The 15,199-nt window shown below is 36.1% G+C and overlaps 2 protein-coding genes across 2 annotated transcripts; both read left to right on the top strand.

The window, feature by feature from the left end:
* The first annotated feature begins 5,709 nt into the window (after nucleotides 1–5,709).
* On the top strand, nucleotides 5,710–9,369 carry eapp (e2f-associated phosphoprotein). Its single transcript, XM_068600792.1, has 6 exons — nucleotides 5,710–5,881; nucleotides 6,701–6,885; nucleotides 7,167–7,307; nucleotides 7,391–7,505; nucleotides 7,615–7,743; nucleotides 8,177–9,369. The coding sequence occupies exons 1-6, from the start codon at nucleotides 5,802–5,804 to the stop codon at nucleotides 8,496–8,498; spliced, it is 972 nt and encodes a 323-aa protein (XP_068456893.1). The 5' UTR covers nucleotides 5,710–5,801; the 3' UTR covers nucleotides 8,499–9,369.
* A 465-nt stretch (nucleotides 9,370–9,834) lies between these two features.
* sptssa (serine palmitoyltransferase, small subunit A) lies at nucleotides 9,835–12,870 on the top strand. The gene is made up of 2 exons (XM_068600659.1): nucleotides 9,835–10,042; nucleotides 11,580–12,870. Exons 1-2 carry the CDS (start codon nucleotides 9,940–9,942, stop codon nucleotides 11,681–11,683), a joined length of 207 nt encoding a protein of 68 aa, XP_068456760.1. The 5' UTR covers nucleotides 9,835–9,939; the 3' UTR covers nucleotides 11,684–12,870.
* Nucleotides 12,871–15,199: the final 2,329 nt, after the last annotated feature.

The raw sequence follows: 15,199 nt of genomic DNA, 5'->3' as shown, positions 1-15,199 counted from the left end.
AACACACACACACACACACACACACACACGCTGTCCTCTCGTCCTCCGGCGTGTTTGGGATGTTTCCGTGGAGAGTAAAGCACGCGTTCATTCCAGGAGGCGGACTCGTAGTTCTTTGTTCACTTTATCTTCTCCTGACTTGATGGTTTTTTATTCCTCGATGTTCAGTCTCAATTTCTACTTTTTCAACGTTTCTCTCGACACGATGCTCAATATGACGTTCATATTTTACTTTACATTTGGCTCTGGTGTGTTTATGACTTCTTCTACATGTTGTACCTTTACAGTTTAATCTTTGGTGTATTTTACTTTTTTATTTTAGGTGATTTTTTACTTTCTTTTTATTTCTTTTTTACCTTACTTTACCTTGGTGTGAGATCTATTTATTTATATGTATTAATATATTGATCATATGTATTATTCTATTCTTCATATGTTTAATATTTTGTATTCTTCTGTTTTAATCTCTCGCACAATAATTTCCTTCATGATTAATTAAGTTCTATCTCATCTTTTCTTATTTTATCTTATATTTCATCATATCTTATTTCATTTGATCTCATCTTCTCATATTTTGTCTTATTTTATTGCACAAGCTCCAAGAAATTGAATCGTAAATTATATTTATGTTTTCTGATTGTTACAAAAAGCGATGAAGTGAAGACGCTGTATAAATGTGGGTTGCGGAATATGTTTATTTAATATAATCGTATGTCTGTGATGGACCGCATGGCCGTACATTGCACATTAAATCATTTATGTTCATTCTTCCCTCGGCTCCGGGACTTCTGGGCCTTCAGATGATCTCTGCTGCAGTGAAGGCTGAGAGGAGAAGAAGTGAACATCTCTGATCTGTTGGCGCCACCTGCAGGTGGCGTGTTGTAACAGCAGCAGGTTGATCCAGGGGGAGCTTTTGATTTGTATCCCTGATAGAAGGTAAACAGGTTTTAATACAATCAACCATTTGGAGAAGTGTTATCATCAAATTATTAAAGCTGATGTTTTTTTTTTGTTTATTTAAATGTTTACAGGCCTTTATAATTTTATTAAATATCATTCATGTAAAACAGATTGTTGTACGAGGTGACTGTGGAAGCCCATTTCTGCCACAAAAAAAGTCATGACAAAAAAAAAGTATGACAAAAAAAATGCATGACAAAAAAAAGTCATGACAAAAAAATGTGACAAAAAAAGTATGAAAAAAAGTCATGACAAAAAAAAGCAATGACAAAAAAAGTCATGACAAAAAAAAGTAATGACAAAAAAAGTCATGACAAAAAAAGTATTGACAAAAAAAGTCATGACAAAAAAAGTCATGACAAAAAATGTATGAAAAAAAGTTATGACAAAAAAGTCATGACAAAAAAAGTCATGACAAAAAAATGGTCATGACAAAAAAGTCATGACAAAAAAAAGTATGAAAAAAAAGTATGACCAAAAAAATGCATGATAAAAAAGTCATGACAAAAAAATGTGAAAAAAAGTATGAAAAAAAGTCATGACAAAAAAAGTATTGACAAAAAAAGTATTGACAAAAAAAGTCATGACAAAAAAAAGTCACGACAAAAAAAAGTATGAAAAAAAGTCATGACAAAAAAAGTATTGACAAAAAAAGTCATGACAAAAAAAGTCATGACAAAAAATGTATGAAAAAAAGTCATGACAAAAAAAGTCATGACAAAAAAGTTATGACAAAAAAGTCATGACCAAAAAAGTCATGACAAAAAAAAGTATGAAAAAAAAGTATGACCAAAAAAGGATAAAATGATAAAATGATAAGTTATGATAAAAAAGTCATGACAAAAAAATGTGAAAAAAAGTATGAAAAAAAGTATTGACAAAAAAAGTCATGACAAAAAAAAGTCATGACAAAAAAAAGTATGAAAAAAAAGTATGACAAAAAAGTCATGACAAAAAAAGTATTGACAAAAAAAGTCATGACAAAAAAAGTCATGACAAAAAAAGTATGACCAAAAAAATGCATGATAAAAAAGTCATGACAAAAAAATGTGAAAAAAAGTATGAAAAAAAGTCATGACAAAAAAAGTATTGACAAAAAAAGTCATGACAAAAAAAAGTCATGACAAAAAAAAGTATGAAAAAAAGTCATGACAAAAAAAGTATTGACAAAAAAAGTCATGACAAAAAAGTTATGACAAAAAAGTCATGACAAAAAAAGTCATGACAAAAAAAAGTATGAAAAAAAAGTATGACCAAAAAAATGCATGATAAAAAAGTCATGACAAAAAAATGTGAAAAAAGTGTGAAAAAAAGTATTGACAAAAAAAGTCATGACAAAAAAAAGTCATGACAAAAAAAAGTATGAAAAAAAAGTATGACAAAAAACTCATGACAAAAAAAGTATTGACAAAAAAAGTCATGACAAAAAATGTATGAAAAAAAAGTCATGACAAAAAAAGTCATGACAAAAAAGTTATGACAAAAAAGTCATGACAAAAAAAGTCATGACAAAAAAATGGTCATGACAAAGTCATGACAAAAAAAAGTATGAAAAAAAAGTATGACCAAAAAAATGCATGATAAAAAAGTCATGACAAAAAAATGTGAAAAAAAGTATGAAAAAAAGTCATGACAAAAAAAGTATTGACAAAAAAAGTATTGACAAAAAAAGTCATGACAAAAAAAAGTCATGACAAAAAAAAGTATGAAAAAAAGTCATGACAAAAAAAGTATTGACAAAAAAAGTCATGACAAAAAAAGTCATGACAAAAAATGTATGAAAAAAAGTCATGACAAAAAAAGTCATGACAAAAAAAGTCATGACAAAAAAGTTATGACAAAAAAGTCATGACAAAAAAAGTCATGACAAAAAAAAGTATGAAAAAAAAGTATGACCAAAAAAATGCATGATAAAAAAGTCATGACAAAAAAATGTGAAAAAAAGTATGAAAAAAAGTATTGACAAAAAAAGTCATGACAAAAAAAGTCATGACAAAAAAAGTCATGACAAAAAAAAAGTCATGACAAAAAAAAGTATGAAAAAAAAGTATGACAAAAAAGTCATGACAAAAAAAGTATTGACAAAAAAAGTCATGACAAAAAAAGTCATGACAAAAAAAGTATGACCAAAAAAATGCATGATAAAAAAGTCATGACAAAAAAATGTGAAAAAAAGTATGAAAAAAAGTCATGACAAAAAAAGTCATGACAAAAAAAGTATTGACAAAAAAAGTCATGACAAAAAAAAGTCATGACAAAAAAAAGTATGAAAAAAAGTCATGACAAAAAAAGTATTGACAAAAAAAGTCATGACAAAAAAAGTCATGACAAAAAATGTATGAAAAAAAGTCATGACAAAAAAAGTCATGACAAAAAAAGTCATGACAAAAAAGTTATGACAAAAAAGTCATGACAAAAAAAGTCATGACAAAAAAAAGTATGAAAAAAAAGTATGACCAAAAAAATGCATGATAAAAAAGTCATGACAAAAAAATGTGAAAAAAAGTATGAAAAAAAGTATTGACAAAAAAAGTATTGACAAAAAAAAGTCATGACAAAAAAAGTATGAAAAAAAAGTATGACAAAAAAGTCATGACAAAAAAAGTATTGACAAAAAAAGTCATGACAAAAAAAAGTATGAAAAAAAGTATGACAAAAAAGTCATGACAAAAAAAGTCATGACAAAAAAGTATGAAAAAAAGTATGACAAAAAAGTCATGACAAAAAAAGTATGAAAATAAGGTCATGACAAAAAAAGTCATGACAAAAAAAAGTATGACACAAAAAGTCATGACAAAAAAAAGTATGAAAAAAAGTCATGACAAAAAAAGTAATGACAAAAAAAGTCATGACAAAAAAAGTCATGACAAAAAAGTATGACAAAAAAAGTCATGACAAAAAAAGTTATGACAAAAAAGTCATGACAAAAAAAAGTCATGACGAAAAAAGTCATGACAAAAAAAGTCATGACAAAAAAGTATGAAAAAAAGTATGACAAAAAAGTCATGACAAAAAAAGTATGAAAATAAGGTCATGACAAAAAAAGTCATGACAAAAAAAGTATGACACAAAAAGTCATGACAAAAAAATGTGACAAAAAAAGTATGGAAAAAAAAGTCATGACAAAAAAAAGTAATGACAAAAAAAGTATTGACAAAAAAAGTATGACAAAAAAAGTATGACAAAAAAAAGTCATGACAAAAAAAGTCATGACCAAAAAAAGTCATGACAAAAAAAGTCATGACAAAAAAAAGGATGAAAAAAAGTATGACAAAAAAATGCATGATAAAAAGTCATGACAAAAAAATGTGACAAAAAAGTATGAAAAAAGTCATGACAAAAAAAAGTCATGACGAAAAAAGTCATGACAAAAAAAGTCATGACAAAAAAAAGTCATGACAAAAAAAAGTCATGACATGACAAAAAAAAGTATGAAAAAAAGTATGACAAAAAAGTCATGACAAAAAAAGTCATGACGAAAAAAGTCATGACAAAAAAAAGTCATGACAAAAAAGTATGAAAAAAAGTATGACAAAAAAGTCATGACAAAAAAAGTATGAAAATAAGGTCATGACAAAAAAAGTCATGACAAAAAAAGTATGACACAAAAAGCCATGACAAAAAAATGTGACAAAAAAAGTATGGAAAAAAAAGTCATGACAAAAAAAAGTAATGACAAAAAAAGTATTGACAAAAAAAGTATGACAAAAAAAAGTCATGACAAAAAAAGTTATGACAAAAAAGTCATGACCAAAAAAAGTCATGACAAAAAAAGTCATGACAAAAAAAAGGATGAAAAAAAAGTATGACAAAAAAATGCATGATAAAAAAAGTCATGACAAAAAAATGTGACAAAAAAGTATGAAAAAAGTCATGACAAAAAAAAGTCATGACGAAAAAAGTCATGACAAAAAAAAGTCATGACAAAAAAAAGTCATGACAAAAAAAGTCATGACAAAAAAAAGTATGAAAAAAAGTATGACAAAAAAGTCATGACAAAAAAAGTCATGACAAAAAAAGTCATGACAAAAAAAAGTCATGACAAAAAAAAGTCATGACAAAAAAAAGTATGACAAAAAAAGTCTTGACAAAAAAAAGTATGACACAAAAAGTCATGACAAAAAAATATGACAAAAAAAAGGATGACAAAAAAAGTCATGACAAAAAAATATGACAAAAAAAGGATGACAAAAAATAGTCATGACAAAAAAAAGTCATGACAAAAAAAAGTCATGGCTAAAAAAGTCATGACAAAAAAATATGACTAAAATAAGTCATGACAAAAAAGTCATGACAAAAAAGTCATGACAAAAAAAAGTCATGACAAAAAAAGTCATGACAAAAAAGTCATGACAAAAAAAGTCATGACAAAAAAATTTGACAAAAAAAGTCATAATGACAAAAAAAAGAAATCGAAATTGAAATTCTGAGATAAAAAGTTGAAATTCTGAGATAATAACTGCGCATGCGCATGTTGAAGCTGAGCTTGCGCATGTTGAAGCTGAGCCTGCAGCTGCAGCAGCATGTAAAGCACACAATGAGCAAGATAACGACTCGCAGCTTTGTGACCAACAACATGCTGGAGACTCACTGCTGTTCTTCATTCTCTACCTAAATGCTATTGTGCTGACACACTTTCCACATTTTAACTTTATTTTATTTCATTAATTTATTTTATTTTATTTCATTGTTTCCGTTTTAAAATTTCCACTTCCGTTCTACGAAACCACCGAAGAAGAAGAAGGAGCAGAAACGGAAGCGGAAGCAGTCGTCCGAGCGTCGCCGGTAGCTCGCGCGCAGCTCCTGTTGCTGAACGTTGGAGGAGTTCTTCGACAGTTAAAATGAACAAACTGAACAAACCGCACGAGATCGACTCGTATGAGCTCGAGGAGCTGAGCGACGAGGAGCGCGCGGAGAGCAGGTCGGCCATCTTTACCGAGAGACCACGTGGTCCACATGTAAACAAACTAGAGCTGCTGGCGTTTTGTTGTTGTGATGCACGATGTGCTCGCGCTCTTAGAACCGGTGAGGTGGGATGTGTTCAGGTACTTTAGGCCAGAATAGTAGCGAGTAATACTACTGTAAAAGTACTGCGATGGGCGTGTTACGTTGCTTAAAGTGTTTATTAAGATACATGTACTTAAAGTAAATGTGCCGAATGCAGCTGCAACTTATTCAGAAAAAACTTGAATTATTGAGTCTAGAGGGCTGAGATTTCTTTTTTGTTTATTAGATTTAATGCTGAATTTCTTGTTATGGACACATATATAATTATATAGCGTTATGTATGTATGTATATGTGTGCGTGTGTATATACGTCTGTAGATAAGTGTGTGTGTGTGTGTGTGTGTGTGTGTGTGTGTGTGTGTATACATGCGTGTGTATATATACATATATGTATGTATTTGTGTGCTTGTGTATATACGCGTGCATATCTTTGTATGTCTATACTCGTGTGTGTATATAAATGCATGTGTGTGTATATACCTGCGTATGTGTGTACACATATGTATATGTGTGTATGTGCATTGTAACATAGCAGCAGGTACTTACTTTGACACTAAATCATTTAGTTGAATATAACTTTTAGTTTCAGACTAAAAGGTTAAAATATTACCTTGTGTTTTATGTATGTATGTACGTATGTATGTGGGTACGTGTGTACGTGTAATGTATGTATGTATGTATGTATGTATGTATGTATGTATGTATGTATGTGTAAAACGTGTCTGTGTTCCAGTTCGGAGGACGAGCTGGAGGTGCTGCTGAACGGGACCCCGGAGCAGAAGAAGAAGCTGATCAGAGAGTACCTGACGGGGGAGAGCGGCTCGTCCAGCGGGGATGAGTTTGAGAAGGAGATGGAGGCGGAGCTTAGCTCCACCATCAAGACCATCGAGGGAACCTGGACGCCAGCAGCAGCTACTGGTAACCCCCAGCTGCATGTTGTCACGAGTAGAGGAGCTTAAAACCCACTTTACATACAAGAGGGAGAAAATGAAACTTTTAGATTTGTGGGTAACATTACTAGCGGTCCTCCAGTTGGTTCTCCGTTAGCGATGCTGCTAACGTTACTAGCTCTCCTCCTGTTGGTTCTGCAGAGACTAGAGAAACATCCACAATGGTCTGATCACATGTTCTACTGGATACTGGAGGAGAACCATTGTGAGTAAAACTGTATTTACACGTGTGTGTTTATTCTTCATCAGAAACCGGAGGAGGAGGAGGAGGAGGAGGAGGAGGAGGAGGAGGAGGAGGAGGAGGAGGAGGAGGTCCTCCTGCGCTTCCTAACCCTCAGATGTACGATGAGGTGTACTTCGACTCCGACTCGGAGGGAGAGGAGAAGCCGAGTAAGCACGAATGTTCCTCCTGTCATTAGTTTTCCCGCTGTCACGATGTCACTTTGTTAAAATCCCTCTGTCTCGTCTGCCAGGCGGCTCCACCGGCCGGCGGCGGCGGCAGCGAGCCGTGATGACCAACGACGAGCTGCTGTACGACCCCGACGAGGACGACCGGGACCAGGCCTGGGTGGACGCCAAGAGGAGACAGTGAGGCGCTCGGGGGGGAGGAGTCGCTCCCGCTTTTTATTAAACATTTGTTTCTATGTTCCCTTTGTAATTTTCTCATTCATCTCATCTTCCTCTTCGTCGTCTTCAGGTATCACAGCAGGAAGCGATCGGCCGCAGGGTCTCGAGCGCGCGCTCGTCAGGATGCGGGTTTAATGAGCAGCGACGCCGTCCTCAACTGTCCCGCCTGCATGACGACGCTCTGCCTGGACTGTCAGAGGTGAGGCGAGGAAACCTGGAACAGTCATGGAGTTTTAAAATGGTTATTTCCAGACCTGGAAAAGTCTTTGAAACAAAAAAAATCCCCAAAAGTGTAGTCGATGTGTTATATTCATGCGTTCATGGAAATTTGGTTTAAAGTCATGGACATTGCGTTTAAAAACATGGAAAAAATGGCTAAAAGTCATGTAAATTCATTGGTCAAGATGTGTATGAACCTTGTATAAACACTATGGAGCTTCTACTCCTTTAAAACATTCTGTATGACGTCTACGGTTCGTAAAACCACGACTCCTCACAGCCTGTTTGTTCGAAACTTTCTGTTCATCTGCTTTAGTTTCACAGTTCACCAAAAGTCAAATTTTTTTAGAAGAAATTCAAGACGAGAAATTGTGTTTTACTATGAATGTTAATTCTGAATTCTTTCCTCTCAGGCACGAGAAGTACCGCACGCAGTACCGCGCCATGTTCGTCATGAACTGCGCGGTGAAGCGAGACGAGGCGCTGCGCTACAAAACGCAGCCAGAGGTGAAGCCGAGGAAGAAGAGGAGGAAGAGGAGGCGGGGCGGCCAGACGGAGGAGGAGGAGGAGACGACGACGACGGACGAGGCGATGGACGAGACGCCGGCGCCGGCGGGGATGGACGCCGACGAGGTTTACCACCCGGTGTGCTGCAGTGAGTGCTCCACCGAGGTGGCCGTGTTCGACAAGGACGAGGTGTACCACTTCTTCAACATCCTGGCCAGCCACTGCTGAGAGGGACACGTCACGCCGAGGAGGAGGAAGATCGTTTTTCTTTTTAAATTTATCTCGCAAAATCTGGAATTTGACTCTAAAAATCTTATCATCGCTGCTCTGATGGGCTGAAGTCACAAAGCTTCTGATGCCCATTTCATTGACTGGGAATTAAAAAAAAGTTGACGAGGCTCACTGGTGACACTTTACCTCAACCCTCTTTTATTTAGCGCTAACAATCAGTTTATAGGTGTTTAATAAAGTAATTATTAGACTTTCATAATCTTGTTGTATAAGTGCTTAATAAAGGGTTTATTTAGCGTTCATAATCAGTTCATATAAGCTTGTAATAAATGGTTTATTTAACATTCATAATCAGTGTTTATAAGCTCTTAAAGGATTTATTTTGCTGTAACATAGTTGTAATTAAGTCAGAAGTTTGACGTTGACAAACACTGCGTTAAAGGCAGTGGTGATGATTAGAAGTGTGGTTGTGTGAGGTACTTCTACGCAATATAACTACGGTAGAAATGTACTGCTGTGCACGTGTTTTTAGAGGCCTAAAATAATCAATATCAGTTTAAGTAAACGCTATATTTCGAATATTAAAGAGGAACTAAATATAGTGAACACTTTAGCTAATATTGATGTGTAGATGAGTCGTTCTTTAAGGCATCTAAAATATCTACCAACCAAACGTTCTCTTTTAACACCTAAAGTGTCCTGATACTTTAACTACAACTCTGTTATAAAGCGCTTGTCAAACATCAGAGGGTTAAAGTAAAGTCTCACCAGCTGGATAACATGTTCTTGTTGTGAAAGAACAGGATCTGTACAGAAGTGGATATTTTGCGGTTGTAAATAAACTTGTCTGTGCTTTCTTTTGAACAAACTATGTTTACTATATTATTTATCGACTGATGTCGATGTAGCTGCAAAGTAGACCAGTTTGAGGAACTCAACTATACATAGTTTTATTTTCAAAACGGCTCAATGGCAGCAAAATAAACTACAATATGTTTGTTTATTGTAATAACAGAGAAAAACATGTTACCAAGTGTAGATAATAAGATGTATATTATTAGCCAATACATAAGATCATTTAATTGTTGAATGCATGAAAATTGTAAACAAGACAACGAAATTGAAATTACAAAGAAGACCCGTTCTGAAAGTATCTAATGTGTGAAAATGAAAGACTAAATATGTTTGTAATTATTTTTTTTTATAAAGGCTGAAACTGTGTCTTATTTTGAAAACCAGATGTTGGAACTCCCTTTGCCCGCCTCCAGACCCGTGCGCCTCACGCGATTGGCTGAAAAACAGGCGCCTTGTTATTTAACGTCATTACGTCACCGGAGAGAACGTCCGACGTCCCACCTCCGCGAATCACGCAGAAGGAAAGAAGCGAGTCAAGAAAGTAGAAGTTGGTTGTTTTTGGGTCCTGCTTAAAGTCGGAACCATGTCTCTGGGTGACTGTTGGAAGCAGCTGTCCTGGTTCTACTACCAGTACCTCCTGGTGACGGCCCTGTACATGCTGGAGCCCTGGGAGAGAACCGTGTTCAGTATCCTTTACGACCCGGCGAGCTAACGGCTAACTTTAGCGAGGAAGTCAGCGGTGCTCACCTGGCTCAGTTGTCCGGATGTCCGAGTAACTTCTTTATTGATTAAATGTATTCAGGTTTAGGTTGTGAATATAACTTCAGGTATTTTACAATCGTATACAGTTACATGATGTATTCGGCGTGTGTACAATGTGAAAGTCTGTCTTTGTTTTTGTTAAAAAGTGTAATTGAAGCAAGTGTTTGTCTGTCGCTAACGTATTTGAATACATATTGTAATCTTAAAAAACACGTTTATTTTATTTAATAATAATGCCGAATTAAGATACCACTTATAGTTTTAATAAAAAGTCTCATCTTTTGTTCCAAAAGGTAGGTGTAGTCACGTTCACGTGAAGGATCGTTAAACTCAAAGGATTTTGAAGGGAGCGTTGCGGGATGGAGTGTTTGCCGGAAGAGGAAATACAACTCTTTCGTCATAACAAGTGCTTCATGTTCGAGTGCCGAGTTACAGACTAAGCACTCATGAATCAGAAAGTGTCTCTTACTTTGTCACTTTTCTCGTACATTTGCTTATTATGTAAAAACGCGTTAAAGAAGTAAAATTGTCAACAGAGTTCGGCGTAGAGAAGAAGAACGGGGCGGTGTCCAGGCTTTTTTAGCTGGTTTCAGGTGACTTCCTGTCAGCTGTCAGGTGACTCACATGCGGGTCAACACAAGTTGCACCAGATTCAAGTTCATAACATAAGCTCAACTTGAATTAAAAAGTATAAGTGTGTATCAAAAATACACTTGGGGAGTCTGGTCTTGGTAACTAAGGTGTGTGAAGTGTGACTGGCTGTACTTTGATCCGTGGTAGTTGTGTAACTCGAGGATTTGTCTCTTGCATTTGGTGTCACCTTCATCTCTTCCTCCCCTGAGGGGCTGGGTGTGTTTTGTGTTGTTGCTCCTCTGCGTATCATCAGTAAGTCCCTCAGCTGCTTCATGCTGGTGTATTTTGTTATTCTGTCAAGTTAAAGTAATGAGTAATGGTTTGTATAAAAACACCAAACAAACAGTCATCAACACTGCGATAAACTGATGGAAATCATTCAGGTTTTGTAGTATTTAATCAATAGATGAGCATAAATATTTATCCATCAGTGACCATGTTTGGTCCTTGATGGATGTGAAACTCAAAAGATGTATCAGAAAATATCAGATTTTTTATTTTTTGAAAAGTTTCTGCTTGTGGACATGAAAAAAAGAGCAAAAGCAATATTCTCAGAGGAGGTGCGGTGTTAGCCGACCAGTATTCTCTCCGGTGTTGTTTCAAAAGGTGTGTTTCTGCCTGCGTCACCTGACTGCACACACACAGACTGAAGATCCTGCTCACTGCTGATGATCTACAGCAGTTTCCACTGGAACTGATCCAACTTTTAAAATGAAAAACACATCTAATGTTTGACGTAAACTACATTTCTAGTTAGGAACAGATCCGAGGTCACGTGTCAGAGGTCACATGTCCGTCAGCTTCTCCTTAACTCCTCCCCCTCCTCAGACTCCCTTCTGATCTCCGTGGCCGGCATGGCGGTGTACACCGGCTACGTCTTCATGCCGCAGCACATCATGGCCATCCTGCACTACTTCGAGGTCGTTCAGTGACAGGCGGGTCCCGTCCCGCCGCCGTCTCTTCAAGGTGGCGGTCAATTCCAAGGAGGCGGAGCGCATGTTATTGCATATTTTGTTTGTTTTAAAATTGGATACGGAAGGTCAGCGCTCTGGACGTCGTGCCTGAGGTCACGTTGGACCGTCGTGTTCCTTCGGGACTGTTTCTCTCCTCACGGAAATATTTGGGATTGTTTTTTTTGTGAGCAGCGTTGGAGGTGAGGCCTTAAGAGAGGGTGCGCTTGGTGTTTTTATCTTTTCTTTCATTTTAAATCAAGCGCACTTTACTGTCTTTTGAATGTGTGACGACACGGATGTCTTGTTGGACATTTGTGTTTTGTTTCATCGCATAAAGAAGTGAGAACATTGTTGTCTGATGGACAAACAAGCGAGAGTTTTTTTGTTCTTTTACTCCATTTTTTTTTTTTATGCGCTGAATCAGATTTTTGTCCGAGCAGAACCTTTTTTGTTAAGGGAGCGTCTTCGGCCATTTTTAAGCTTCAGCACCAGAAAGAACGAGGTTATAGCTTCAATCTGGATGCACTCTGTGTGTTTGTGTGTGTGTGTGTGTTTGTGGGGGGCGGGAGGTTATGGTGCTAAACAAACAGCTGTTGGTCAAGCGGCTCCACATCGGCGCCGACAGCGAAGACGTTGGACCCGTGGATGATGCATCTGGTCGGAGCGTCTGACGACGCTTGTCTCCTGCTCACCTGAGGCCTTCTGCACACCTGGCCGTCTCATGGAGAATGTTCTCAGAGAGCAGAGGACCTCCTGAGGGGGAAATGACACAGTTGTCTTTTTTCTCTTTCAAAATTCCCGCTGTTATTCACACACTGATTGTTCTGTCTTTGTACAGAAATAATAACTATTCCATTTTAATGTACTTTTATGATTGTATCCCTAGAACATTTGTTTCTCCCAAAACGTGATCGAGTCAATTCCTCCTGTGTATATAATCTTGCTTTTGTAAAGTTGTTGTAGTCTGAGATGTTGACGTATTGAAGCTACTGATGCTAAACACTGCGCTGTTTGTGTGTGTGTGTGTGTGTGTTTGTGTGTGTGCGTGTGTGCGCGTCCGTTCCCCCTTCCAGCTGACCCTGTGTGCTCCTGTCTCTCCTCAGGTCGAGTCTGGTTTCAACCCTAAACTAATTGAACCTGCGTTGAAATAAAAGTCTCTGCGTTAACCCCTCGTGTGTCAGTCCCTCTGTTGAGTACTGATGAGTCTGTTACAGAGCTTTTATTCTAGTATGTTTGTCCTGAACAGGAAATCCTTAATGAGCAGTGACACTTGCTAACATGACGAACATCCTATTGGCTAATCGGCTCAGGGCCGACGCTCCTATTGGTCGAGCCCCTTTAAGGTCCGCCCCTATTGGCTCATGGTCCCATTTCCACTGTAATGAGACCTCAGTGTGGCAGTCTGAGCATTTCTTACATACATTTGAATAAAACAATACAAAAAACAACAGCAGTCATAAGACAATACAATAACAGTGATCTTGTAAATATAACGGTAGTGGTTAAAGACTGTTTTCACTTTAATGTACAAACAAGTGTTAGAGTCAAAACTGAACTTTTCTTTGTAAAATCCTCTTACCATCAACACAAGCTAAATATTATTAATAAAATAATATGTAATAGAACATTTTTCAGAAACACTTCATCTCCATGGCACTTTTCAAAATAAAGGTCGAGAGTAAATTATTGTTTAGTGTTGTCTGGCAGCCGGCCAGGGAGGAAACCAGCAGCTGTTACTGGTAAAGTGACTGGAGTTTGAACTTTAACATCCGCTGATCTTTTCATCAGACATTCATGGCCGAGGTGTGTGTGTGTGTGTGTGTGTGTGTGTGTGTGTGTGTGTGTGTGTGTGTGTGTGTGTGTGTGTGTGTGTGTGTGTGTGTGTACACTGTTAATAATCATTGTGAAAATAATACCTTTGAATCAAACTTGTTTTCACAAAAATCATACAGTACATGCAATAAAAAATATATTTTTTCATATTTACCAGCTTTAAAATAACGTAGTGCAGTATGTATTATCACTACTATAATTTACATTATGCTGTACTTGTATTATTATACATTATTATTTTGAGTTATTATTATTATTATGAATAAGTATTGTTTTACATTATTATTTTAAAATGTGTACTATTCTACATTATTATTTTACATTATTATTGACATTATAATTATCATTATCATTGTCCTACAGCTTCTCTCTGCCCAGCTGATCACGTGTCTCTCGGCACGTGCTCAGGTTCACGTTCTGTTTACTTCCTCGCGCTCGCAGCCAGTGAGCACGTGGGCTACATGCTGCTGCTGGAGTCCCCAATGGCGGCGGGCACGCCCAGTGCGCGGGCACGCGCAGAGGGACTCCAGTCCACCTGGGTGTGTTTACAGTTTAACACTAAAATAACAATTTAATAAAAAATAACAAAATAACAATTTAATTTAGTGATGAATACACTGTGTTTAAATACATACTATTAAAATACGCAGTTTAATAATGTATATAGAAATATATTACTTTAGTCAGTTCCACTATTTCCCTCATTAATTAAATCAAGTTCAAATGTTTGTCATGTGTTTGTGATATAGTGTTGTTATGAACCAGAGAACACCTCTTCCTCTTCTTCCTCCCCCTAATCTTCCTCCTCCTCAGTCACATCTCGCACGTCTCATCTGTTAAGCAGAAAATGACCGGAAGTGTAAAAGTAGACCTTCAAAATAAACTGTCATGCTGCTGTTGTGTATTTAGTTAGATACTACTACTACTACTACTACTACTACTACTACTACTACTACTAATAATAATAATAATAATAATAATAATAATAATAATAATAACAAAATGATTAATGTAGTCTGAAATATATGTAGTGTATAAAATATCACCAAATAGTAAAAAAAAGTACTTATTATTCTCAGAGCCTAAAACCTAAATCAGCAAATGAAATCCTGCAACAGTCAAGAAACATGAATATAATTTGATGAATTATTGTTATTATTATTAATACTAATAATAATACAACTTTTTAAAAGGAAGATCTTTAAGAAAATACTGATCAATAATGTTGTCGTCAATAGAAATCTCAGAGATATCCAGTTCAAAGTTTTATAAAAGGAGAGAAAAGGATGAGCAATAAAAAAAAACTCCATTATTAGTTGCAGATACTTCTTGTTTATGTCCAGCAGATAATTAGTTGTTTAGTTGTAGTTTAAATCAAGAGGGAAGTTATTTTCTCAGACTTCTATACAACCAAAGTGGAGTCGCCCCCTGGTGGACGTTAAAGAGGAAGCAGCTTTAACACATGAAGCTTCGACCGAATGTTTCCAATGTTTTTATGTATTTCCTCATTAGATTTATTAAATTGTACATTTCTTTGAGTTGGCAACACGACTCTCCGCCGGTACGGGCTCTTATTCTGAAACCGACAACCGGAAGTAGTGTAGTAACACGCGCTGACTTGACGGTTGGTGATAAAAGGAGTTCCCCGCGCCTGGAGGCTTC

This window comes from Clinocottus analis, unplaced genomic scaffold (genome assembly GCF_023055335.1).
Source record: "Clinocottus analis isolate CAN_PGR_092001 unplaced genomic scaffold, fCliAna1.0.p SCAF_5, whole genome shotgun sequence".
NCBI lineage: Eukaryota > Metazoa > Chordata > Actinopteri > Perciformes > Cottidae > Clinocottus > Clinocottus analis.
Note: the sequence above shows the minus strand (reverse complement) of the source record. Positions and strands in the feature narration are given on the sequence as shown.

Coding starts and splice junctions, on each gene's coding strand:
- sptssa (XM_068600659.1), top strand. CDS start 9,940: ATGTCTCTGGGTGACTGTTGGAAGCAGCTGTCCTGGTTCTACTACCAG. Junction 10,043..11,579: donor CTGGGAGAGAACCGTGTTCA/GTATCCTTTACG, acceptor CCCCCTCCTCAG/ACTCCCTTCTGATCTCCGTG.
- eapp (XM_068600792.1), top strand. CDS start 5,802: ATGAACAAACTGAACAAACCGCACGAGATCGACTCGTATGAGCTCGAG. Junction 6,886..7,166: donor GACGCCAGCAGCAGCTACTG/GTAACCCCCAGC, acceptor ATTCTTCATCAG/AAACCGGAGGAGGAGGAGGA. Junction 7,308..7,390: donor GGAGGGAGAGGAGAAGCCGA/GTAAGCACGAAT, acceptor CTCGTCTGCCAG/GCGGCTCCACCGGCCGGCGG.